The sequence below is a fragment of the Etheostoma cragini genome, chromosome 22 (assembly GCF_013103735.1).
Source record: "Etheostoma cragini isolate CJK2018 chromosome 22, CSU_Ecrag_1.0, whole genome shotgun sequence".
In the NCBI taxonomy this organism is placed as follows: Eukaryota; Metazoa; Chordata; class Actinopteri; order Perciformes; family Percidae; genus Etheostoma; species Etheostoma cragini.
This window is the reverse complement of record NC_048428.1, coordinates 19,093,916-19,121,269: the sequence shown is the minus strand read 5'-3', so window position 1 is coordinate 19,121,269 and position 27,354 is coordinate 19,093,916. Positions and strand designations below refer to the sequence as shown.

Sequence of the window (27,354 nt, the reverse complement as noted above, 5' to 3'; positions counted from 1 at the left end):
TACATGCAGATATCATGGGCTTGCAGACTGAAAGCTTTGGGGGGGGGAGGGGACACATTTGATAAGTTTGTAATGAGTTGTTCCAGCAGCCAGAATCATTATCGCAGAGGATTTCAGACTAAGATCACTATCAAATATATTGAAGGAGAAGGATTTAGCAGGCAATGGAGAATGTGTCAAGCTCATTCCAAACAAAGGCAATAATGAGTTGTTTTAAATGGATCGTCTCTTTGACGGACACTAATTCCTCTGTTTGCAGGCCCATGTGTAGAACAAACACTAATCAGTAACCTATTATATTGTTGGACTTTAAAGGGGTGATAGAGTGCAAAACCCAGTTTGTCATAGCTGAATTACAACAGTTTGTGGTAAAAAAAAGGCTCAAACAGAACCTCAGTGTCCCATTGACACCCTTTCCTATGCAAATCTCCTAATTTGAAACTGCTGCTGAAAACGGGCGAATCTCAACAAAGCTTATAGTTGACGTCAACTCTGTTGCTGTACCTGATATGGCTCTAGTCTGTACCTTTGTCTCGCCCCAACAGTTGCATACAAACCACTGATCTGAGGCCAGCTGGTCTTCTTAATCTAGGTTGCGCAGATCTCAGAAATGTTATACATTGTCTGCTATTTCATTACTAAATTCACTTCTGAGACTTTCTTATGCAAGAAATCAAATATGTCGTTCTCAAATATGGTCCGTTTTAATATTGATGGCTAATTACAAATTTTGTCTGACTGTGTCAGACTTCACAGTCTCCACAGTCTGACGTGACAGCCGGCCGGTGCCTGCCGAGGTTGCTGGCTTGCCGGTCGGCCTGTCGTCCTTCACAGATAATATTAACTGAAATGTGTTTTTCGCTATGTATAAGCTATAATGCTCCACAAGAGATTGCAGGCGTAACAAGCTCGCTGACCAGGCTCTCACTCACACACACCAGCCATGTAGCAGGACGAGGGGAGGGAGAGCAGCGAGCTGCCGGCCGTGGAGCTTCGTCAGGGCAGAGGCATTTGGTAGTGCAGTAACCCAGGAACGGTGACTTTGCGCTGGGTACGGAGCGCAGCGGGCTGCCAGCCGTGACGCAGCTCCAGTCAGCTCACAGCAGGGTCTGTGAAGGATGACTCCGGCAGGCAGCCGCCGACTGTCACGTCAGACTGTGGAGCTTGTGAAGTGTGACACAGGCAGAAAAAAAAATTGTAATAAGCCATCAATTTAAGTAAAATGGTACATTTGAGCTCTACAAAGTTGATTTCTCGTGTTAAAAAGTCTCAGAAGTGAATTTATTAATGAATTAGCAGACAAACAATGTATCAAATTTCTGTGCAGTGTGTGCACAGAGGGGAGGGTGTGTGTGTGTGTGTGTGTGTGTGTGTGTGTGTGTGTGTGCACGCTTCAATCAACCAATCAGTGTGCAGCTCATCTACATATTCATGAGCAGACCATATTAGGATAAAATCCTCCCTTTTCCTCCAGGTCTTTTTCTCAGGGTTGCATTAGGCCCCATAGAACAGGACCCGGGCTATTTTCAGCCCAACCAATGTTCCATATCCTATTGGGAGACCTTATTATATGAGAAATCTTATAAGATAATAGGGCTAAAGTACTCGGGGAAAAAATCTAATTGCAGATATCTTGCAGGATATTGCAATTACAATTTGATTCAGCTACATGTTGCATGATCATGTTAAAAAAAGTAATATAAATGAATGAAAGATCCACTGAAAAGCTTTCTGTTAACAATCTGTGATATGTTACATTATCATTGCATTTATCTTAGGAAAGAACAGTAAATATAATAATGAAAAGAGAAATACACCTTTTTAAATCAAATGTTCAACATTCCACTTAATATTTCACAGTTGATTAATCGCAGCCTTCCCGATTAACTAATCGCTTTCTTTAAAATTTGATTTGAAAACGATTAATCGTTCAGCCCTACATGATCATACTGTAATGCACTGCCTCTATTTGGTGCTAATTAGCTGCTATAGCATCACTTTTTGTCTGTCCTTTCTGTGATTATACATACTGAGGTGTGTTACATATATTTCTGTCCATCCATACTTGATGTAAGTATGGACGTAAGTAAGATCAGGAAGACACAGCTTAAACTGGCTAGTTAAGCAACTCCTTGACTAATTATGGAGTGGCTCTGTAACCAAAGGGTCAATAGCTCAGAAAAACTATCCTTCAGCAGGACAGTGAACACCAACCTGTACCCACATTAAGACTGGGTGTTGTTACTTGATACCGTAAAAGCTATCAACCAGAGATAATCCAGTACCAAGTAGTGTCCAAGCCTTCTCAATCAAGTATAACTTGCATTTGATCCATTTTGTACCCAGATTTAGAAATAAATTACTATTTGTATGTTTTTTGCTGGTATTGGTACCGTAATTAACACATACCCAGCCACATTATATCCTGAATTAACTAAATGTATGACCTGCAAATATGACTGTAATATCGAAGGGAAACTGCAAAGCAGATCAAAAAAGCAGCAGGTGCTGAGGGGATGACCGGAAAGACAAGGGTTGGAAATAGAAAAGGTGTTGCGCCATAACAATGAAGGTATTTAACTGACACTTTAGTCCAGAGAAACTTACAATGAGTGGAATGAATACAACATTTCAAGCAAGCATTAATCAGTGACACAATATGATACCAGAAAATGTACTGCAGTAAATTAAGGCTTTTATTGCCAAATTATGTAAAAGAAGGCTAATTTGGCATTATAATGTTGCATGTTACTACCCATAACAGAGAATTAGGGAGTAGCAGCTGAGTAGACAGGGTGGATAAAGTTCTGAAGTGGCAGAGCAGGGCTGTGCCGTGGCCCGGTAGGGAGGCTGAGTCAGTGGATGAGCTCTTCATCCCAGTGGGCTTTAGATCTCATCCACACAGTATGATGTAAATGTCACCTCCACCAGACTGCCATTAAAGCCACACAGCTGGATGGGTGCCAAAGCTTGGATTGACATTAAAAACTAAAGGGTACTAGGCGGGATAAGAGTGCTATGTAGATACAGTACATATTGTATATATTAAATGAGTAGAGTGTGGTAAAAGCATTTTAAAAACTGCACCGGGGAAACATTGGAACAGAGGTTATATTATCACATCCTTGCCCTGCAATAATCACTGCACAGACCGGTATTCAAAACTTTTTCTATCTGACAAAGCTCTTCTTCTAGCCCCCGCCACGCTCTCAGGTCGACGAATAGGGACCATACATCACTGTTTGTATTGATTTCAGATCATGTTGGAGTTCTCAGCATCAACAAACACAAAGACAGGACCACCGGTCAATAAATCAACCTCATGTTAAATTCATGTGCAACTCAACCAGAGATTTACCTGCTGCGCCGTACTGTACACTGCACTAGAGCTGGCAACACAATCTAGCAGGCAATAGCTGATACACACGTATTTAGGAAGAGAGCACTTAAAACATGAAAGCACACAAGTATATCTAGAAATATAATGCTTATGTGGAGGTTAGTAATGTAAAAACAATGTCCTTGTGATTATTAATACATCTAAGGTATTTACACGATTTTTCCCTGACAAGTTATCAACATTTTTCCTGCCCTTATTTTGCCTTTAAGGCATTAATGAATGCCACTAATAGAATATAGCAACACTGTCCATCAAAAATTGCAGATGAAGGCGTTTAAACCATATCCTACATAAACGGAAATGTTTCAGGAGTAAAGTGACCCGGAATTTTGGGAGAAGTTAAAATCACTGGCAGCCAAGATGACATCTTTTACAGCTGTTAGCATGTAGCTACAAACGACAATGTTGGAACTGGAGCATTCAGAAGAGTTGGAAACTGAACATTTTAGCTCATGGGGATTTCTCTAGAATATGTTACCTCATTATTTGAAGTTTGGCCATGTTGAACATAAAGATCCAACGTAACATTGTAGATGTGACAGACAATATGCAAAAGCATAATAGGACCACTTTAAAGGAGCTGAAAAGATCACAAAATTTGGCTCAATCTTAGGTTTTGCAACCTCAAAAAATTATGATTTTATAGAAAAGATGACTGACACCAGTTACTAGTTTTTAGGTCATGAAAAGCTTATTTTTACCATGCAAGACAGCTGGCTTGCTAATGTTGATTACTCCATTCACTGAATTTTTTAGCAGTATCACATAGTATTAGTTACGTGTGAATTTACCTTGAAAAAAAAGAGTTAACCAGTCCCTCTTCACCCCAGCATAAAAAAGATATAGTTCAATTAATACATTTTTACTACAGAGCCATCTGGCAGCATGTTGGAGGTGTGATTTGTTTTTCAAATCCTAAATGATCAATATTTGACCTCACAGTGGCCACACATGTATGTTTTATCATTGGCATCACACTTAGCCCAGTGCCTACAGTGGTGTGAAAAAGTGTTTGCCCCCTTCCTCATTTCCTGTTCCTTTGCATGTTTGTCACACTTAAGTGTTTCGGAACATCAAACCAAGATAAACAGTAGTCAAGGACAACACAAGTAAACACAAAATGCAATTTGTAAATGAAGGTATTTATTATTAAAGGTGAAAAAAAATCCAAACCATCATGGCCCTGTGTGAAAAAGTGGTTGCCCCCTAAACCTAATAACTGGTTGGGTCACCCTTAGCAGCAACAACTGCAACCAAGCGTTTGCGATAACGTGCAATGAGGCTTTTACAGCGTCCTGGAGGAATTTTTGGCCCACTCATCTTTGCAGAATTGTCCTAATTCAGTTACATTAGAGGGTTTTCGAGCATGAACGGCCTTTTTAAGGTCATACCACAACATCTCAATAAAATTCAGGTCAGGACTTTGGCTAGGCCACTCCAAAGTCTTCATTTTGTTTTTCTTCAGCCATTCGGTGGTTGACTTGCTGGTGTGTTTAGGATCCTTGTCCTGCTGCAGAACCCAAGTTCCTTTCAGCTTGAGTACACAAACAGATGGTCGGACATTCTCCTTCAGGATCTCTTGGTAGACAGCAGAATTCATAGTTCCTTTTATCACGGCAAGTCTTCCAGGTCCTGAAGCAGCAAAACAGCCCCAGACCATCACACTACCACCACCATATTTTACTGTTGGTATAATGTTCTTTTTATGAAATGCAGTGCTCCTTCTACGCCAGGTATACTTGGACACACACCTTCCAAAGAGTTCCACTTTTGTCTCATCGGTCCACAGAATGTTGTCCCAAAAGTCTTGGGGATCATCAAGATGTGTTGTGGAGAAATTGAGACAAGCTTTGATGTTCTTTTTGCTCAGCAGTGGTTTTCTCCTTGGAACTCTGCCATGCAGGTCATTTTTGCCCAGTGTTTTCCTGATGGTGGAAGCATGAACGCTGACCTTAACTGAGACAAGTGAGGCCTGCAGTTCTTTGGACGTTGTTGTGGGGTCTTTTGTGACCTCTTGGATGAGTCATCGCTGCGCTCTTGGGGTAATTTTGGGCGGCCGGCCACTCCTGGGAAGGTTCACCACTGTTCCATGTCTTTGCCATTTGTGGATAATGGCTCTTACTGTGGTTCGCTGGATTCCCAAAGCTTTGGAAATGGCTTTATAACCCTTTCCAGACTGATAGATCTCAATTACTTTCTTTCTCAATTGTTCCTGAATTTTTTTGGGTCTCGGCATGAGGTGTAGCTTTTAAGGATCTTCTGGTGGACCTTACTGTGTCAAGCAGCTCCTAATTAAGTGATGCCTTGATTGTGAACAGGTGTGGCAATAATCAGGCCTGGGTGTGGCTAGAGAAATTGAACTCAGGTGTGGACAACCGCAGTTATAGTATGTTTTAACAAGGGGGCTGTTTTGCTGCTTCAAGACCTGGAAGACTTGCCGTGATAAAAGGAACTATGAATTCTGCTGAGTACCAAGAGATCCTGAAGGAGAATGTCCGACCATCTGTTCGTGTACTCAAGCTGAAACAAACTTGGGTTCTGCAGCAGGACAATGATCCTAAACACACCAGCAAGTCCACCACCGAATGGCTGAAGAAAAACAAAATGAAGACTTTGGAGTGGCCTAGCCAAAGTCCTGACCTGAATCCTATTGAGATGTTGTGGTATGACCTTAAAAAGGCCGTTCATGCTCGAAAACCCTCTAATGTAACTGAATTAGGACAATTCTGCAAAGATGAGTGGGCCAAAATTCCTCCAGGACGCTGTAAAAGCCTCATTGCACGTTATCGCAAACGCTTGGTAGCAGTTGTTGCTGCTAAGGGTGACCCAACCAGTTATTAGGTTTAGGGGGCAATCACTTTTTCACACAGGGCCATGATGGTTTGGATTTTTTTTTCACCTTTATTAATAAACACCTTCAATTACAAATTGCATTTTGTGTTTACTTGTGTTGTCCTTGACTATTGTTTAAATTGGTTTGATGTTCCGAAACACTTAAGTGTGACAAACATGCAAAGGAACAGGAAATGAGGAAGGGGGCAAACACTTTTTCACACCACTGTAAATGTAACAATAAGCATTTTCAAGGGCAAGCTCTCAAACCAGTCCAACTTTGAAGTGAGCGTATGCCTGTTGTTAACATCCTCCTGTTAATATTCCTCTGCCAAAGTCTTTTCACTTGCCTGTCAAATGTGCAAAAGCAGTAGGCAAACAACCGTTTGAAGTGGTTGGAGTGCTACAGCAAACAATACAATATCTCATAACTGGACCTTTACAAGTTTCTGGATTTTTCAAATCCCCCCTTCTTTTTTATTCCTTCTCCTTCTTCACGGAAACAACAACAGATCCTGGAGTAAACAGACAAAAAAAACAACAGCCCCCTTCTTTGCTGAATTAATGTTTCAGCACCATGGAGAGCGACAACAGCGGGCAGAGCCAGACTGAGTCCCTGTTTTAGGACCACGGACAGCGCGGCGAATCTGCACGTCCTCCCTGAATATTTGGATAAGTTTCAGGTAAAGGTTTATGTTTTAGACAGCCACACATGGATTACAATACAACCAATATACAGAGTGAAGGTGACCCTGATGAAATGTATGGAAATCCATTCACAAAAACAGATCATCTGGGGTAAACAACCGTAGCTTTACAGTGCAATTTGACAACAATAATGTGGAATTAAGCATGTTTGGAGAAAATAAGAACCATCAAGAGATAATGGTCCTGATAAATTAGATTAGATTTGATAGGCTGAGTGTTAAACATTTGTTCCACTCATTTGGAGCTAGACGTAGGGATTAAAAACACCATCGTGGCACATAATTACCATCTAACATGTAACGTGTGTTAACGTATGCACGTATTGTAATATGGATGAAGTGACCAGATAGCGCCACTGAGTGTATATTACTTCACCAGAGACGTAACTGACGCGTAATGTATTGACAGCCAAACCCACCAATTGATGGAATGCCGCACAAGTTAGACAACTTTGCCTTTAAAAAGCGCCGGGGGGAGTTGTAATTAACAGCAAAAGGGCATTTAGTAGACACAATGGATCGAGTATTGTGTAAAAACTGTGTGAAAATGGCCCGAGCGTGTTATAAGTGATGACAGCGCAAGTTTCTTACATCCTCGTCCTCGCTGTGCTGACGATACTGAAGCAGGGGTCGCTGGCTCTCCACCGCCCTCTCCCCCCCGACACCTTGCCCGAGGAGATGGCTAGCTTCCGGGGGGTTAGGGAAGGATTTGTTTGTGTTGATCTTGCCGGTGAATCTCTGATACAGGGACGCCATTTCGACTCTTTGTCCAAAAAAAAGAATAACTTGGCGAGTCTCTGTTCGCAATCAATACATGTAACAATAAAAGCGTCCAAGTTAAATGTGGTCAATGAGGAATGGCTGAGGTAATTCGATTAGACGATGCTCTAGTTCAGTTCAGAAAGAAAATCACTCCAAGCTGGGTTTAGGATTCCCTGCACGTACTTTCAGGCTCAATGGTCGGGTCCTACCGGCGCTGCAGCGACGCAGATCCAGACTTGTCTAAGTTGATGCAAAAACAAACGCGTGCGTCCTACAGGAGACAGAATAAAGCTCTCATGATCCGGACTCGAAAGACGGAGAAGCATCAGCGATATCCCGTCTTCTCTCTCTTTCCCTCCCTCGAGATCGACCAGAAAGTGACCGCTGACAAACGGTCAGGGACTAATAGGTCTTTTCCTTACAAGTGAGCACTGATGTAACCAACAGCTGCGAGCGACACAACGCAACATTAACAGATCACATATAAGAGGTTTGGGCTCGAAACTTATCATGACTTTGCAGACAGAGTGGGCTCAAGTGTCTCTATTAGTTTCTCATCTCTGCCTCCATTTGGGTCTACAGAGGTGTTGTGAAGAGAACAAGACTGCCCCCATGTGGAGAGAAAAACACAAGAGACGTACGACAGGCATGGCCCAATTTCCATGGAGACCGGTTTGGACAGGTCATAAAATAAGCATGTGTGTCTGAAGTCACTCTGTGAGATTTTCCACAGTTTCAACCTTAAATCTTGTTTTGTTTTTTCTTCAAGTTTCATGTGATAGGTGACAATTGAGAGTCAATTGTTTTCCATTTGAACATAATTGGTTGTTTTCCACACTAGTTTCACTAATACAGCAACTAACAGGTGGGCATTAATATTTGTGACAAACAAAACATACAGTTCAGCTTAGAAAGGTCAAAATAAAGTGGTGTGCATTTAAATGAATATCCTGGTGTGAAGTGTTGCTGCATTCATAAGATAAAGTTAGCACACACTTGGAACTATTTAATGCACATCATGTAACTAAAGCTGCAAATGATTTTTACTAAATCAATGAATCTGACAATCTTTTAGTTTAAAAATATCTGTAGATAAAAACGTAAACGATAATTTCAAACAAGCTAAGAGGAACCCCTCCAATGTCCAGACATATAAAGCAGGTTTTGAGTTCAGATATAGATTTCAAAGCAAATAAAAACAGTGTCTATATCCAAAGGAAAGAAATAAAAAAAACTGTTACAGTGTCGCTGGATGGTCTGATACATCATTCAGTGCGATTTGTAATCCTATCACAAGAAGAGTCATTTTATACACAACGTTATCTGTAATCTGATTGGATTTTGTGAGGTCTCCATCCCTATGTGTACATTAGAAGCTGACCATGCTGGGAGTCAAGCCTCACAATTAGAAACACAGAAGAACTCATCCGCTCATCACCACCCACATAGACAAAGTCCCAGGGTCAGGTACAACTACTTAAGGAGAAGCTTAAAGCCTCATGAAATGCAAACATCCTCCTTCTATACATTCCCCGACCATCAACAGCAAAACAACAGATTTGCCTTTTAATTACGCCGACTTCATAAAAAAAAGACTAAAAACACACCACTGCATGACTTGATTACTCAGCTGGAAACCCACATACACAGATAGACACATACAGCTCTGCCATGCTTCTGCAAAATATGTTACCATTGATTCCAAGAAAGCTTTTATAAGAGGGGGGGGAATGCTGCCATGTGTTTCTGCACATCAAATGCATCTCAGACTGTGGTCAATGCAATTCAATTTCCAGGCACTGTAGTGATGTGATTAACAAGAGAAAAAAAAAATGCCAGGTAGCAAGATTTGTCAAACTGCAGGAAATTCTAAGGGTACTGCAACACATTTTAAGGTGAACTGAATATGTGGAAGGTCTTCTGATTATGAATAATGTAAAAAATAAGATTGGTGACGCTCTTTCTAGACCTAGCATGTCTTCACCCCCATCCTGCCATATCACTTTATTAGATTACCCCAGCATATCGATTGAGATCATAGAAAGTACTACATTTGATTATATCTAGGGCTTCCCTATGAAGACTTAAATGCAGCAGGCTGTGGCTCTCTGAGGCCTCAGCAGATCAACAGCACAGGGAAGAGCTGTGTGCTTTAATCCCTGCCAGAGTACTCTGTTTGTGGGGAAGGATATCAGCTGATTAGGGCCATCTCACACTTCCACAGGAAGAAAAAAGCAAAAGAAGTCAATATACTGAAAATAATGTTTTCTACATACAGTGTTACAAGATCAAAAAAACCGAACAAATAGGATTTAAGTAGTTTAAGTGCATTTCTTTGGTACACCAATCTCATTTAGTTGTCACGTAACCATGAGTGAATGCCCTTTGGGGGTTTCCTGGAAGCCAGTGATGGGATTTTTTCAATATTCTGCTTAAAAACCCCTTATGTGCACTAAACAGCTAAAAAGATAATAACTACAACAGATATGTAATAGGTGAATGAGTAGAGGTGGACAAACACTGCCATCTAGTGGATAGATGCAGCATCATTTATGCATATTTACTGCTGAATAAATTGCTCACTGTGCCACTCAACAAAAAACAATGTCACAAATGCCATGCTATGCACAGCCATAAGGTCACATCTGCCAGTGCATCTTCTTCTGTCTACCAACCAACATGATTTATGATGGATGGTTTCTTATTTTACTCCACTGGCAGAGATCTGTCCTTATCAAGCCACATGTCCCTGAACAGGAACTTCTTTGGAGGGCTGCGGCCTCTAAATCCTTTCCTCCCTTATCAGGTGAAGGTAGTGTGGAAGAAGCTGCCACAGTGAGGCGGCAAGGGGAGTTGTCGGGTCACCGTCCACAGTATTTTTCAGAAGCTGTGTCACTGCCAGCGCATTTTAAGCTGTGGGAGTGCCAGATAGCATTTAATGCATCTGAAGGAAGGCGGTCAATCATCCTGACAAGTTTAAGTAACACAAATTAAACCAGAGGATCAATATTGTCTTGGATTGCGTAAGACAAATGCTCAAGATTTAATAAGATTAAGGTTTAAAGGTTTTTTTCACCCAATTTGACAAAACATACTGTATTTTCTTCCCTTCACATAGTTTTTCAATGTCAGATCCTATCATATGTACCGTGTATCTGCTTGCTCCAACTATTTGAAGCTATACATTTACACTAAATGTTCAAACCCGATAACTCATCGCGTCTTATGGTTGTACAATTTGAATTTGAATATTGTTAATGTCTTTATTCAGGGGAGTCCAGTGGAATTTTATATAGCGTTATGGGGGTCGGGCATACTTATGACAGGTTTGGCTATTGCCACGCAGATAGTTTTGATTTTATTTGGCAAAATTTTTTGGTCTCTCAAATTGCATTTAAATGAGTAATTAATCCACCTGTAAAAACCTGAAAGATAGAAGAGAGAGACTTTGCAGAAGAAGAGTCTCCCTACTGAGGCCGTGACAGGACCAGGTGCTCGCAGCAGGAGCAGAGGTTCAGGTGAGAGAGAAAAAAAGAGCGAGAGAGCAGAAGAACTCATGAATGTATTCTGTGGTGTCACATTTCTCTGTTGCGGTTCATTTCTCACGAGAAGGCTGTCATAAACCTGCACGTTCAATCCCAAGCTTCACAGAGGGAGGATCAATCCGGCCATTACCCGTGATACTTGGGTCTGTTGGACTTCTACTTTATGACAAGAGAACCCAATTTGCAGCTGCAGTCCTTTTACACACCATTACATTTGTCCCTAAGTATAAGCAAGAAGTTGCAGCAGCAATTTTAAATGGGTCAGGGTATAAATCTGATAGATTTAAAGGCATCTTCCTGCAGATTAAAAGGCTTTTTGCTTATTCAATGTGAGTGTGTGTGTGTGTGTGTGTGTGTGTGTGTGTGTGTGTGTCAACTGGCTAGAGCCTTGTTTTGAATGACAGGGGGAGCTTGAAGGTGCTGGAGCCTGACGCTGTTGGACTTAAAATAAAATGGCCGAATTAATAGGTGCTGTCACTTGCCGATGTTAACCCCCATCCTGCCTCAACACCGATCCGACAACACCACCTTTTTTTGATGGACACCTCACATCTGCCCAATGCCCCGGCGCCATTCCTTCACAACGAATCCAAAGGCAGAAAAAATATACATTGAAAATGACAAATTGCAAAGGGAAGGGAAAAGTTTTGACGTATCATATTTTGCTCATGCTGCAGTTTTATGATGTGTCTATATCAAGTGTGGAATTCTGCTGGCAAAGTGACATGAAGCATGGCAAATTGAGTCTAAATCCTATTTGAAATGGGCGAGATAAAGTCCCCAGGAAATTTAGAGGGACAGAGTAAGCAGGGAGGGAGGGAGGGGGGGGCTGAAGGGGAAAAATAGAAAAGAGGCCGGAGTTGAGTTGAATGTGTGTGAGCCGTAGCGTTGGGTGAAACATCGAGCAATATAAAATGTGAAAGGCTCAAAAGTAAATTGCAGATGCAAGGCTGGAAAGGAATGAGAAATATGCATTTCAGTTATCTCATGCTTCTCTGTTGACTCTGATTTCACGTGTGGTGGAGATGGTGGTCCGAGTAAGAAGAGTCTGTTCGCTGAGAGTCGATTCATCATTCTAACCCAACAAATCCCGTTGCAAAAAAAGCATGTGAAATACTATGTTGAAAAAAACTTGCTAGTGTGCAAGGTTGACACACGGCCTGGGTGTTGAATCTAAGGCTTCTTTTTTGAGGAATGCCATGACTCCCAGCATCATAAATTCTGTTTTGTTCACCCATCTTATTCCACATGTTATGATTTATATTGTATATCAATCATATGTATTGAAGCTTCTGAATATGATTGAAAAAAACAACATTTGGTCCAGGTTAATATCTCAACAATTACTGGGTGGACTGCCATGACATTTCTGTTTAGAAAAAGTCAGCTACCACGCTAAACTAATTTGGTGACCATGGCAAACAATGCTACACATCAGCTTGTTAGCATCATCATTGCGAGCATATTAGCTCGGATTGCCACAAAGTTCAGATAATTAATTATGTATTATGTATTGTAATTTATGTCCAATTCAGGATGAAGAGTAGTAAATTTGGTGATCTTTAAGATTTTCATCAAGCGCCATCATCAAGTCAACATTTCAATGTGTTCATTTCTTTGGCTTTTGACCAAATACCTACAATACAAAACTAAATACAGTACATTCCAATAAGCAGGGCTGAGTACTGGCATCGATCGTAATAACCCATTACCGAGTAGTACTGAAACTTCTCCAGTCAAACAGTACCTTATTTTGATTCTCTCTCACACACACAAACACACACACACACACACACACAAACACACACACACACACACACACACACAGGGCAGCGCAGCAGCACGCAGACATGCAAAAGATTACAGATAAAAATATGAAGGTGCAAATCCTTGTGACACCTATGAATAACAAAGACATTAAGTACAACTACAGACCCCTTTTTCCGCCGTCAACCTAGCAAAAGTGGATTTGGACACGCCCTAAACACACCTGCACCAGGCGCTTCACGCCGAGTGCTTAGATCGTTAAAATATAGTTACTTATTTACCCCAAAGGTATTCTGACATATTAGTTATCTTTAAAACTCTGGGGTATCTACTATTTACATCGAAGTGTTGTGGGTTTGAACATTCAGCTGCTCAGCATGAGGCCACCAGGTGACAGCTGCTTACACTGTGCCAGTCAAGTCATAGGAAAAGACATCTCAGGTGAAAAGCATTACAAAACAGGAAGAATTCAAGTGTGTGGCTGCAGCTCCCTCGCTTATTGCTCTATCGCTATCGTTTTTCTTGTTTTGCTGCAAGCGCCGCAGACTGCAGCATGACACCCACCCCGAGCCCTCTGTTTATTTGTACCTCCAGACGTCCTCACATAATAACTGTGAGGTTATAAGGTTTACAGAAGGCAAGACCAGGGTGGGAGAAGCCAAGAAAAATGGAAAGAAGAGAGAGCAGAGGGGACAGGAAATAGACGAGTGCAAAGAAGAAAAGTGTAAGAAGGGAAAGAGAGGGTGGGAGAGATGAAAAGTTCAGATAAATTTGCTTCACCTGGACTGCTGGCATTTAATCTTGCCACACACTTACAGCACGCACCCACACAACGCGCCTTGGCTGTATGACGGTGAAAAAGCTTTGTTACTCCCTACAACAACCTGCAGTCCTTATCTGATGGCTTTTTAATTGGTTTTAGAATTCCAGTCACAATTTTGACTCGAGTCCAAGTAAAATGGCCAGAACGCATAAGCCAGGGCTTTAATTAGCACAAACAAAAACCCATACATTCAATTCCACATTAGTCATTTCTCCACTCAGCTTTTCTTTTGTTTGGTGTGCTGGCTCGGAATGTGAAAAGGTTGCATTAATGACAAAAAAAATAGAAAATAGTGGATTTAAAGTAATTATTGATTTATTTGAAGAGAAGTAGGACTTAAATGCCACAGACGAGCTGCGCCAGAGACCAATGTCCTCAGAGAAAATCACTTATTCATATTTCAGCCTTGGCCGTGTGTTGCAGTCAATCATCTGTCATTTCACAAAGAATCAATAATAAATCTTGCCTTTTTTGTAATATATCCCCCGTTTTTCAAAGAACTAATCTGCCACAAAGCACACAAATGTTTCTTCAGTTGGATGAAACCTGAGTAGAATTTGTAAAATAGACTAATTGTTTGTTTTTCCAAAGGATATATTTGTATCAAAATGCCATTAAAATGCAATCCTAGACTCTGCTACACACTCATCACCCCGTTCCTTACTTAGTACGTAAAGCATCTCTAGTGTTTAAAGTGACAAATTTCCACCAGGCATAATAGTTCATGAGCTGGAAACTATTTTAATGTAACATAGTAATTGGAATTAGACACATTAGTTAGAAAAGGAGACATCTTAACATGAAGTAGTGATGTGTGCTGTCTGCTTGGGGAGGTATGAGGGGAAAGTAGGGGAGCGCTGCATTAAATCTGGGAGATCAACCCCCTCAGAGAGGCTGCTACTACAGGGCTGCAAATCATCTGATCTCGGGGTTTCAAAGGGCTGACCGCGGAGAGATGTGCACTGGAACCAGTACATCACTGTTAAAGTGCACTGGTGGTGACTAGAGAGAGGGTGGGAATGGGGGGTGGGGGGGATGAGAACTGTCAAGATATACAGTATAGGAGCATGAAGCTTGAAGGCAAGGATTGAACTTTTTTTTTCAAAACACAAAGTGTCAAAAAAAAAAAAAAAAAAGAAACTACAGAAAAGCAATTGCTCAGCTTATTTTTACTAGTATGATAACAACACTGTTGCCCTTTTTTAAAATCACCCAGTGCTAATATCTGAAATTAGCTTTAAAAGTACAACTGCAGCTGAGATATACATCCTTCACTTTGGCAAAAAGCCCACTGGTGATAATCAGCAGCAGGCATCCCTGATTAAAGCAGAAGTCTTCTTCAACACTATAATAATAATAAAAATAATAATAATAATAATAATAATATAATCTTTCCATGTTGCTGTGTTTGGGACGTTTCTATGCGTCAGCAGGGCGTGATTGCCGGACTCTATAGAAATTTAGCGGACAGAAGCCAGATTGTAAGCATGCACCTAAAAGGAAGCTACGGAATAATATAATGCTATGTTGTAGTAACACAGTAACCACTTCCTCCTTGAGCTACTAGTAACTGGTGGAGGAAGGGTGGGGGTGGTGTGTAGCCACAGAAAGCTTGGGTCATGTGGACATCATAGCATTCCTCATGGGACGATAGAAACTAACCACTATAGCTTTAAGTAAAACAGGTCCTCTTTTTAAAGGGGAGGTTATGCTCATATTGCACATATTGACCACATTTACAAAAACAATAATTTACCTGTGGCAAACAATGTCAGTGATGCAAAAAATAGATCTTTCCATGATTTGAAAACTCATATACTGTACAGTATTAGCAATCCTGTTCATTTGAGCAAAGTATTAATTATGTTTGTATGTTTGTAAGTGGCCTCGTTGTTTGTTGTCTGCGGTTTATTTGTATGAGACATTACATATGAGGGAAATAAACAAGCTATGATGCAGCTTATGCTTGATTATTTTGAAATACAAATAGGATGGGAAATGTGTTGATCCCAGTATCAATAAAATGGAGTTGTATACTGCAGAGATAATCAACAGGGGGTCCATCACCCCAAGAGCCACTGCTTGTTGACAGGTAAACCAGATGCCCGTACTACGAATCAAGATCAACATGCCCTGGATTTCTTTCAGTCACCCGGCTTCACTAACTAACAACCGCGGTCCTGCATAAGCTGTGTCACGACAGTGGTTAACAAGTTCATCAACCCTGTGTTTCCCAATCCAGCGGACCACACGTTCACATAAAGGAGGCGGTGTTTGCACAGCATGACCAATCACAACTATCTACCAGTTCCCCATGTTTTACATAAGAAGAGCAAAGTAAAATTTTATAAGAACACAGACACGGTTTTACAGGCAAAACACAATGCAGTCACATGCTTCCTAAAACAGGAAGGAAAGCTGGCAAGAAAAGCCGACGCCGTAAATCACGACAATTATCTTTATATCACTATCGATATCACGTCCCCATCAGTCACGCAAAAGATCTGACCGTAATTACACCTCTGCTTTTGTCGTTGCTTAGACCTTCATTTCAGTTGCTACCCTGGCGATCGTATGGGATTGTGAGACCAAATAAAAAATATAAAAACATAATTCATACCGATGTGCACACTGGCAACACACGGCTCAAGAGGCCGACAGCCTATTCGTGATCCCGTAGGCTAAACTCACTCAGCCAACATTTGAATATGTTTTCATATTTATTAACTCAAGGGCAAAATCACCATCACCAAATCCACCAAACTTCATTTAAATAATCAGTACTTTTATCACTGTAAAACAGAAATATCCTGTACGGAATCCCCTCTGTTTAAAATCTATATCTTTCATTAAGATTGAGTGATCGGATCTTCTAAGAACAGTGACGCAATTACCAACCGAGTGTTGATTGGTCAGTAGGCTGTACTTTTACACCGGTTGATCCCTAGTCTCCAACATAACCTGTATTCGAGCAGGTAGGTGTTCCGCTTAAGTTACCATGGCAATTTAACCCGCTAAAAAGTGATCGCCATCGTAATTCACAAAACCCTGGGTTGAATCGGAAGTTACCTCGTTAACGCCAAATCGTGCTTCGTAATACAGGTCTCAGGCAACTGCTCGGGGTCCCCGGAAGGTTGACATACTTTACTCCAGAGCAATGGCTCAAAATGTGGCAACAACAGTGACCGCAACCCCCCTCCCACTTAAATAAACAAATGTCTTTTGCTCGTAGCTAGCAATCATTTCAAAAACGTTTAAGCTATCTGTGATTGTTTGATTTCTAACGTTAGCTCAAAACACCATTCGAGTGAGTTGCTGCTTTCAGTGCCTTTTGTTGTGTTTGATGATAACTTGTAGGCAGCTGTGAACGAACTTTGCTTAGTAGGTCCACTTTTTACTGTGATGACACTAAATAAATCTCTTGTTAGCATCTTGTCGCAAAGTGACGCATGCGCAACTCAAATCTACACTCAACTCACATTGGGCAGTCTCTTCAGACAACATGCCTGGAGCTTACAGTTTTAACGAGTGTTGGCTAGAAGACAACAAATACAATAACTAATCACATATAAATGTAGATTAAAAAAAATCTTTTTAATGATATAACACAGGTTGTTTATGTGATAAGCTCAAAAAGCTAGGGCTAAGCTTAACTATGAATGCTGTCCTAGGAAAACATTTCAAAGTTTCACTTTGGGAAATCTAATTCTAATGTGAAAGCTCTATTTGAATTGACTTTATTAATATGCTATTATAAGCATCTTACTATATCACTTTCTTATCTCTCCTCAGGATTATTATTGAAGTTTCTTACAACAGCAAAGGAGGAAAAAGCCCCATGCCCCTTGTAAGTTACAAAATCCATTATTAATTATTAACAGAGCAAAATGTGCAAAGGTCTTTGGATCTGGAGGACATAGTGGGAGCATTTGCAACTGCCAAGGCCCGAAAAGCATCATTTGTAGAGTTTAAAACATAATAGTGGTAAACACTGGTTTAACACAGACTTAAAAGATATTCTACACTATGTATGGCTATTTATTCATAACTCTGTACTTTAGTCTGTGATCGGTGCAAAAAGTTTCATTTTCATCTGTATATAAAACGTTTATAGTGTACATTTTACCATTACTACTCGTATTTGTCTATTTTCTATTCCATTTTTTGTGCATGCATTAATGTGTAGTTTTGTATTATATTCATTGTGTATTGTTGTTAATTTGTTGTGTTGCATTTGAGCTGCTGTGACGAGGGAAATTCCCCAGTGTGAGATCAACAAAGTCAATCTTATCTTATGGGAATTCTTGTCAAGGGCCTAAAAAAAACAACCTAGAATCGCCACTGGTCACCCCTAGGTGTTCCTCAGAGTTAGTGCAGTGTGGCTGCCAAATTATATTAAAATATAGGTCTGAAAATATACAATATTATGCATCCAACATATTAAAAGCAAAAAGGTAAATAGGCCTATCTGTGAATAAAACAAACATTTAATTTACACATTGAAAATAAGGTAGCCACTAGGTATGAATTATTCAGAAGTATGTATTTACATTAAAACATGATAAACAAATAATATATTTATATCCGTTAATTTTCATCCATGTTGACAGACAGATAAGAAAATAAATATATATATAAACAGCACAGAAGAAATGGGGAAAACAATGGTTCTAGTGAAAAAAGAGAACAATACAACTGATAAATAATTGAGACAATAACCATATTAATAATAAAAACAATTACACAGTAATACAAACAAATTAAGTAATGATTGTAATTTGAAAAATAAATGAGAAAAAATTCAAAACCAGTAAAAATAGTACCAATACTACTATTAATAAATAATAGTATCTCATTTTAAATGATAATATAATATGGTTAACATTTGTGTAATTGATATATTATTGATATATTATGTCATATGGGAGTTATGTGGTGGGAGCCATTAGTTTAATGAAGGGTGTAACAATCAAAATAATGATAGTAGCAAAACAATTACAGAATAAAAACAAAAAATAGTTTCAATTCTTTTAGTTTAGTGAACCACCTCACAACCCTGAAACTAAAGTTTTTTAGTGCAAACTATTTCATTTATTCTCCAAGAAATCTGTAAGGCATGTTATTTCCAAAACAAGCCACTGCAGCCAAGGCCACTTGACAAGTGTGTTGCAGCAGCGTATAGCTCATCCCCAAACAAGCAGAATACAAGCAAAAGAGGCACTTCTGGCTGGAGCCACGTTCTATCAGACAGATGTGACACGCTCTTCAGAGAGTTCAGCTCAAGGGGGGCGAATGTGCAAATAAAGTTGATAAAAAGATGAGCGCAGGGATGCTGATTTAATGAGACAGGTGGAGAGTCAGATTTAACCTTCACTATAGCTCAGTAGCCTTGAGAGATGGTGAGTGAGTTATGAAGGGGACAGCAATGGCCCTTCAAGACCAGCAGCCCTTCTGTCATTGACACCCGTGGTCCAGCGTCCTGAACCGGCTGGCCACTCCAGTCCGCTGACTGCACGGTCCAAGAGTACACTTAGACCGCAGATCGTAATTTATCCCAGAATAGGAGTGGTATTATTAAAGAGCCACACAAGTGGCAACAATTCAGCAAAAATGGGAGAAAAGAGCAGGAATACGAGCCTGTTTAATGTGAATTAGCTTCATGCAAACCACAGGGGCCTGATAGCACTAATAAAGTAGAGACACTAAGCAGTCACAGCCAAAGATCCGGCTCAACAGTATGCAGTATGGGTGCAGCTTCATGCTTACCATTTTGCAGGTGGTCGTATTGATCTGGGTGGCAATTAGCATTGACATGGCTGAAGTGGCAGCAAAAGCTCCTCCAACACTCCTGTCCTTCTCTCCTTTTCCCCAGTACAGAAAAGTCCTCTGGACAAGTGCCGAATGAGTGGGAGGCTTTTCTTAACGTGGGAGGATTAGTAAAGCCCTCTTCCTCGAGCCCAAGACACCCCCCATCAGCCAACTAGCACACTCCAAGCACACTTCCACGTTTGCCAATCAATCACATAGCGACAAGGATTGGGTGTGATGCTCGGCGATCCTTTCGCCAGGATAGGTTCTTTGGAAATGTGTGCTCTCCAGCTTCACACACTCCGGCTGTCTCTCCCCACGTTACCCCCCTCCTTTCCTCCAAAGCACTCTGCTTGTCCCTCTCAGACTTTTTGCAGCCTCTCAATCTTTCTCTTTGACTCTGCTCCCTTACAGGGAATATCAGTCTTTGTCTCTTCAAGACAAGTTGTCTTCCTGAACGCTCACTTGTAGGCGCTGCAGACGGTCTATGTTGGTTAATCTCTCCCTCCCTTGACTCTATCAGTCTCCCCCCCCAACTAAGCACTTCCCCACAACTAAGCACTTCCCCACAATAGGCTTGGTGTTTTTTTGGCGGGTTCACAGCACCTGAACTAAATTGGACGTATAAACGTAATTTGTCGGGCTGGCCATGGGAGAGGTATCTGCCAGCTAATGCAGCCAAAGAGCATTCTTTACATCTTCATCACAGCTTTAATGAGGGAAAGGAGTGTGTGTGTGTGTGTGTGTGTGTGTGTGCTGAGAGTTGGCAGGTGGGCAAAGAGACAAAAAGAGGAAGGGAGGTAAACAGAAGAACAGAAGGGAAACAAAAATGTCTGTGCTGATAAAATAGCAGAAATGCATCAGAATGCAGAGGTTTTATATGATATTTGCGTGACTCAAGTAATTGCATATTGAACATGTCTACATTGTTTGTGTTTGCAGGTCCAGCTAAATGAGGTGTGGGCTGCTGTCCACCAATCAATTTAATCAGTCTCTGTGATGGCTGTAATAAACTGGCGGTGATATATTTGTGCAACGGGTCTCATCCCGGAAAATACCCCCACCTCTCTGGAAGATTGGTCCAAGGCATGGCACAGGACCAATCTAAATTTATAGGTACAGCATGCTAAGCCAAAGTGCCAAAATCATGACTGGTTGTATGCCAGCCCAACACTAGCGGGGTCAGCAGCTAGTAAATGAGAAGCAGTGAAAAGGCGACAAGAGTGGCACTGGGCGCGGGACTTGAAAAGATTGAACGCTTTAACTCAGGGCAGCAAAACCTTTTTCCATGAAGTTTACTTTGCATGGTGAATATTGGTCCAACTCTGCAAACTTTTGGGGGTTCTATATTGTTGCATAAAACACAAGTACTGCAAACTAGCTGCCACTGATGAACACCATTGAAAAGTTGACAGAAATGAGAGTTTGCTTTTTGCTGCAACAGAGACAAGCAGTTCAGGCAGCCATGGTGTCGGTTGGAGAAAAGAAAATCGGAACAAAGCTCGGCCTGCAAAATGAAAAAATAAAAAATCTTCTTAAATAATAGCCAGAAGGCAATTGTGTTGTCTGTTGGAACAAATTAAAGGCTTCAGTCTGCTTAACATGAAGTTATGTTGCGTCATCTTACAACTTCAATCCAACTTTTTCTGTATGCCACACAACATGGAAGTCAATGGAATCTTCTTTTAGTAAGGTAGTAAGGGAATTCTAGCTGTGGCAATGAAAGGTGGCCTGCCAGCCGTGACGATTAGCAGGAAAGAGTGTTGCCATACAGTAAATTTCATTGTTCAGTGTGGATCAATCACAACCTGGCCAATACCATTGAAATCGGGACAGGCTGTGTTAGAACACCTTCCAAAACGGACAATCAAACAATCGCACCATCGCACCTTTAAGTAACATTTGGCCAGGGGAGTGCGGACATGGTGGGGTCTTTTTCACCCCCATTGTTCACACAACAGCTTCTGTCATCTCTTGAATGTACTTCAATGCAACACCATGAATGCTTTTGAAGACTATCTCTCTGGACGATTCACACTGCCAACATGTCATTTGATTTAGTTCTTCTCACAACCCTGTCTCCTGAAACAATTTTTATGCACAACTAGTTTGCAACAGCAAATTTGACATATCTGGCAAGTCAACGTCAGTCAGTATACAATAACCACTCGTAGCAACTACAGTACTAGTAAGCCTTTTTACTTGGTTAACCAAAGTAGCCTGGTCCTATCAGACTCTGGTACATTTCATTTGTACACAGAGTCTGGCCACTCTCCACAGACAAGTGTTAACTTCCTTGAAGGCGCAAACTCTGTTGAAGTTTAAAGCTATTGGATCTGGCCAGAGCCACCCTGGATCTGCCATAACCAATCACTAATGTTTGGCCGTGATGTATGTCATGCACATGTGCAACAAAAGGGGAGACTGACAAGGCTTATATTTAGCAATAGCATCACTAGCGTTTGCCTTAGCCAACTCCTTCACCACTAACTGAGTGAGCTGGAAAATCAAACCTTTCCCAACCCCCGTGGGGAGGAGGGCCACAACATCATGGCCACCAACAAAACTCAGCAAAGAATGTTCTTGCTCAGGCTTTAACCTCTGGATATTGGGCAGCGTTGCCACAACGGACCGAATGGCTTCGCTCGCATCTTTCTCCGTTGCCATTACGGAACTACAACTCTAACTAGCACATGGCCTCAAGTCATCGTTCTCAACCAATCCCTCTGTACGCTGATTGGACCGGTTAAGATTTGACCAGAGAAAACCCAAGAACGGACCACAAACCAAGATGGGAGTACAGAAGGGAAACAAAAATTAAGCGTAAGTACGTTGGAGGGCAGAGCCAGGCTATAACCAGGGCACTTTTTTTGCCTAAACCTAACAACAGACGGGATTCTGGATGTAAAAGTTCTGCCTGGTGCCTGCCACCATGCACCACAACCCCCTCTCTGCAACTCTGGTATGGTAGATAAATGCCATTCACAACAACAAAGTTTGAAATCACAATGTAATTGTGGAAAAGAATTTAGCTAAATGTAATTTAAGTGTAAATAAGAGAAAAAGTTGCATTTTAAGCATACACAACAATGTACACATATTAATGCAATGACTTTCATGAAAAAAGCCCAATTGACATCTGATTATTTCAGAACATTTAATTTAGCATTTTTATATATTTAAGCTCCTGTTAATGACACTCAACCCATCATGCAGATAAAATAAATTTAAAAATAAATAAATAAAGAGCCATAATAAAACGTCTGTGTAAATAGAACAGGTAATGGAAGAAATGATGCAACCTTAATTGATGGAGGGCTTGTAATGTGAAACTAATTAAAGAGCTGGAAGAGGTGTTCAGTTTGCCGGAACATCAAAAGCAACAGCAGCAACCTAAAGGCAGAAGCAGACTGGAAAACAGGGAGGCATCTTACTGAAATATGACCTAGTCAACATAAAACCGGAGGAATTGGATAGCAAAAGCCTCCAGTAAAAGGTTCTATTCAGTGGAGGCTAAAAAAGTAAAAACCTTATATTATCCAGGTATAAAACCTACCTACAATCAGCAATATCTGAGAGACATTTTAGGAAATCGTTTCGTAAGAACTCAGCAGGTCCATCTGGTCCATCTAGAGACCTGGCTCAGGTGCTGGCAGAGCATTTTTCACCTTGACATCGAAGGTTTCACTTCACACAGCCAGCTACTGCCAAAGAAAAACACATTCATCCGACAAACAGTCTGACTGGGATTCAAACTACTTGTATTCTTTTGCTTTACAGACTCAACCGTCCATTTGGTTAGTTACTTTCCAAATCCTGAACGCTAAAGTAAATCAACTTACTCGATTGATTTCCTAGTTGGATTATGCATTTGTGTCTCAAATGATGAGGACAAAAAAATCATATTATGAAATGTATCAACTGTACATCACAAGCTACACAAAGCCTGGGCATGTGATCAGTACACACAAAACTGCTAATTTAGTATTTGTGTTTGAGATTTAATGGAGCTAAACCCATTTGCTTATTCCAATGTAATTAGTAATAATTTCAACGACTTTGTTCAGTATTACAGCATACATTTTAGTCTCTGTGCAACCTCATGTGACAAAGTCACCAACGGAAAATGTAACAAAATAGTTGAACATAAACCAAAAGTCATTAAAAGATTCAAAATAATAGGTAGTGGGATACGGAGTAACAAATGGGCAATTGGTGTATCCATGGTTACACTCTTGTTTCAAACAAAATTCTGATATTGTGTCTGGGCTTTTAACTAATACTTGGATAAGGACATGGTTTTCCACCTCAACCTTTTAAACCTGTTTATTCCATTATTGAGCACTGACTTTTCAATTCCCCCAGATCACAAGAAAGGAGCAAAGAGACAAAATGAAAAAAAGTCCCTGAGGTCTGAAGAGGCACTGAAGGCAATTCCAACATATTGTCTACAAAGATGAAGCTGGATGGAGCCGGCAAGCCAAGACTACTCTGCTTAAGGAAAGAAACAAGAGCTAAAATAAAAATCTGATTTTCAAACAGTGAAACAAGGGAGAAAAGAAAAATTGGCAGTGGGTTGCTGCGAATGCTTTTAAAATGTCCAAGTGGCAAATTTAATCCAAGTATCATTTAGTGAAAAACAGGAAGCAAAACATATTGCTTGAAGTCATTGAAATGAAAAATGACCATGATGTAGTGCAAGTTCATTTCCGAATTGCTTTCCTTTTTTTGTTATAAGCAAGCAGTTCAGCATTTTGCTAATTTAATCCGTCTTCTGAATTGAATCTGTATTACAGCCATAGTTAAAAATTTGTCATTCAGCATACTGTGTGCGATTTCCATAAGTGATGGGGTTCTTTGAACACCCCCATGCTTCTATGTTAAATTGCCCCATTGCTCATAATAAAACCTATGTCTGAGAGACTCGCAAGCGGTTATATTTTAGTGGAATGGTTATTAATAGGACTATCAGCAAATAATGCCAGGCTCATATGTATAGATACCATAGAGCAAACAAAGAAGAATCGATGGGGAGGATTTAAGGAGCTGAAGGAAGTCTGCAATTGCATTCATGTAACAGCTAGTGAATAAAAGATGAAAGTTGTGACTTGGCTCCAAGTTTTTTTTTTTCTTGTGGCTCATCTCAGTTACTATAGAGGTGGTTTAGAGGGAAACAGTCAGTACGTATGCTGTAAAGAAAGGAGGATGTGGAAGTTCTCATTTTTAATACATTGAGAACAATGACTGGCACTTGCCACTGGCAAAGTAATATAATATGGTAAAGCTCAACATACTTTGCCCGCTAAAAATGTCCCCAATTACTTCCATTAATCATAGCTGGAAAGCAATAGCCTCACCGCAAAAAAACTCTGCACACACCTGCTCTCATGTTCTTCATTCTTTTAAAATCTTAAATCTTAGTAAAGAAGGTGACGTATTGATGAATTATATGTGAAAGTACGTGTCAATATATGCATTGTGTTGCACTGTGTCGCCCCACTTCCCAGCACTGCACACTAGGGGGTTTGCCATCAGTTTCTCTTCACCACTGACAAGCAAAGAAACACTCTCCTACAACTGCGATAGCTTCAGCTGATTGGACAAGCCTGACGGATCCCTAATTTTAAAACCAACCATAATGGCAGCTCGGTCGGAATACAATCTCCTATTTGCTGAAAATAATTCACCAAAAATTGTTTCTGAAAACATTTTAAGGGAGAAATAGGCCATGTAGATGCTAAATCGGTCTTCAATTCAGATCGGCAAAAGTCAGTATGAAAGAGTGTCGTCAGATTTTAAGAAACGGCAAGACGAGCCGACCGATCCTCATTTGCCTAAAGTTGCCTGGATTCCACTTTATGTATATGACAAGAGGGCAACTCGACGCCCCGCATCTCCAAAGTCCCCCCAACGCCACCAAAATGCATTGCATGGCTGCTCTCGTGGAAATGAATGGGAAGCGGGGAAATGACGATGAGATTGCACACACACCTTGAGAACGGGTTGACGATGCATGTTCAATATTTGACAAATATGGACCATTAAATGCCAATCAATAGCAATATTTTAAAACTACAAAAGTAAAGTGTGGTTAGAATATAAAATATCAATATGGGTTTGTAAATGGTTCTTTGTTATACAGTATAAGGAAAGCGACTGATATGGTGACTGGACAAACCTTCATAGTTAACTGCAGAAATCTACAATTTTTCGCAGGTACTTAAACATCTTCACCAATCAATCTCAATTTGTCAAAGTAAACCTTCAGTGTTGAACTAAGCTCCCGTTAAACAACAGGAGTCACAAAACACAAATTTAATGAGAAGTCTGCAGAGAGAGATTAACTTAGCTCAATACAGCATTCAGCATCAACAATCTGTCTTGAACGGACCAGATGAGGGGACAATGCCCCTTTTGACTAATTGCCTATTAAGCCGACTTCTGCCTGACGCAAAAAGGCAAAGTAATTCACTGACACCAACAAACAACTCGACCACTCACTGAGCTGAAAGGGTGTTTTAACCAAAACGCTAAAACATTAATCCAAGGCACCCCCTCCATTAGACTCAGCTTGTCAGAAGTGAAATTGAAGCGGGAAAAGCCCACTTCACTGGCATACAGTTAATTTCATGCCATGCTGAAGAGAGACAGGGATGGACTGAGAGTAAATGCTTCAGGTCGAGGACTTTACAGCACTCATAAATACTCCTCTATTAGTTTTGGAATTTAATTCCTCCTTCCAACCCTCGAGAGGAGTTTGGTTTGAGTGGGAGGGGATGAGTCCAAGGTCAGAATCACTCCTAAGCCCAGTCAGTCAGCGGCATATGACTGATGACCATCTCAGCCAATTGGGTGTTACAGGTAGGAGAGGCCAATATAGTGACAGATGTGGGGGATGTGGTTTAATAATGTAAAGGCTCGTCATACAGCGTCTCAAGGTAAATGACCGCGGACCAGGAGGGGAAATACCATTTCCAACAGCAATGTCAGACAACTGCCTTTCTGCACTTTCTCTGCTTCAGCATCCGATTGGCTGCACGCTGGACAGATAAATGGATTTCATCCAACTTTAAAGAGGATTAAATACAAGAGCAGTGGGTAAAAAAAAATGTGACGTTCATGCAGCAGTTTAGTGCTCACAGATCCACTTCAGCATAATCTTCAGCAGAAGTTTAAGTGGTTACTTTCAGTTGGAAACTAACATCACTTTGCATATGAGTCTACTACAGTTCACTGTTAAATGAGACTAAAACCATGTCTTTATGAACAAAAACATTACCACAATGTAAGAACAAGATCGGTTTTGTCTAGTGCTGTAGGTTAAATGCGTTATTAACGGCGTTAACGCAAACCCATTTTAAAGGTGTCAATTGTGAGATTAACATTCTTTTTTGGCCTCTTTTTTTTTTTTTTTTACACATGCTGTTACAACAACTAGTAACGTTAGAAAAACTACAACACCACGCTGGATATAGCTAAACCGGAAACAAAACAACAGGCACTTGTTGGGGCTTGCGAGCTGACCAAAGACGTTACGTTTTGAGTGGGTGGCGAGCGCGAGATGCCAAAATGGACGCCAATAAGATTCTGAATGCAAATGTTCCATTGACAAGACCAAAGTGATGTGTGTGTTTTGTCGTTCAGCGATCATCGCTGCACGTCCAGTCTGAAATACCACCTGATGGCCAAGCACACTGATGTGATTTCTCC

The 27,354-nt window shown here is 40.7% G+C and overlaps 1 protein-coding gene and 1 long non-coding RNA gene across 4 annotated transcripts in view; one reads left to right on the top strand and one right to left on the bottom strand.

Annotated features, from left to right (window-relative positions):
* The window catches only part of dpp6a (dipeptidyl-peptidase 6a), a 220,789-nt gene that overhangs the window by 144,182 nt on the left and 49,253 nt on the right, over window positions 1–27,354 (bottom strand). Inside the window, exon 1 of one of the 3 annotated variants that reach the window (XM_034861627.1) lies at window positions 7,531–8,242. The exons of the other annotated variants lie outside the window; for them this stretch is intronic. Within the exon in view, the coding sequence (XP_034717518.1) occupies window positions 7,531–7,695 (165 nt within the window). The 5' untranslated portion in view covers window positions 7,696–8,242. Of the gene's footprint in view, window positions 1–7,530; window positions 8,243–27,354 lie in introns of those variants that run through there. 3 annotated transcript variants of the gene reach the window in all.
* On the top strand, window positions 384–21,141 carry LOC117937578. Its single transcript, XR_004655189.1, has 3 exons — window positions 384–494; window positions 4,383–4,386; window positions 21,131–21,141. It is a non-coding gene; the product is annotated as an uncharacterized LOC117937578 (long non-coding RNA).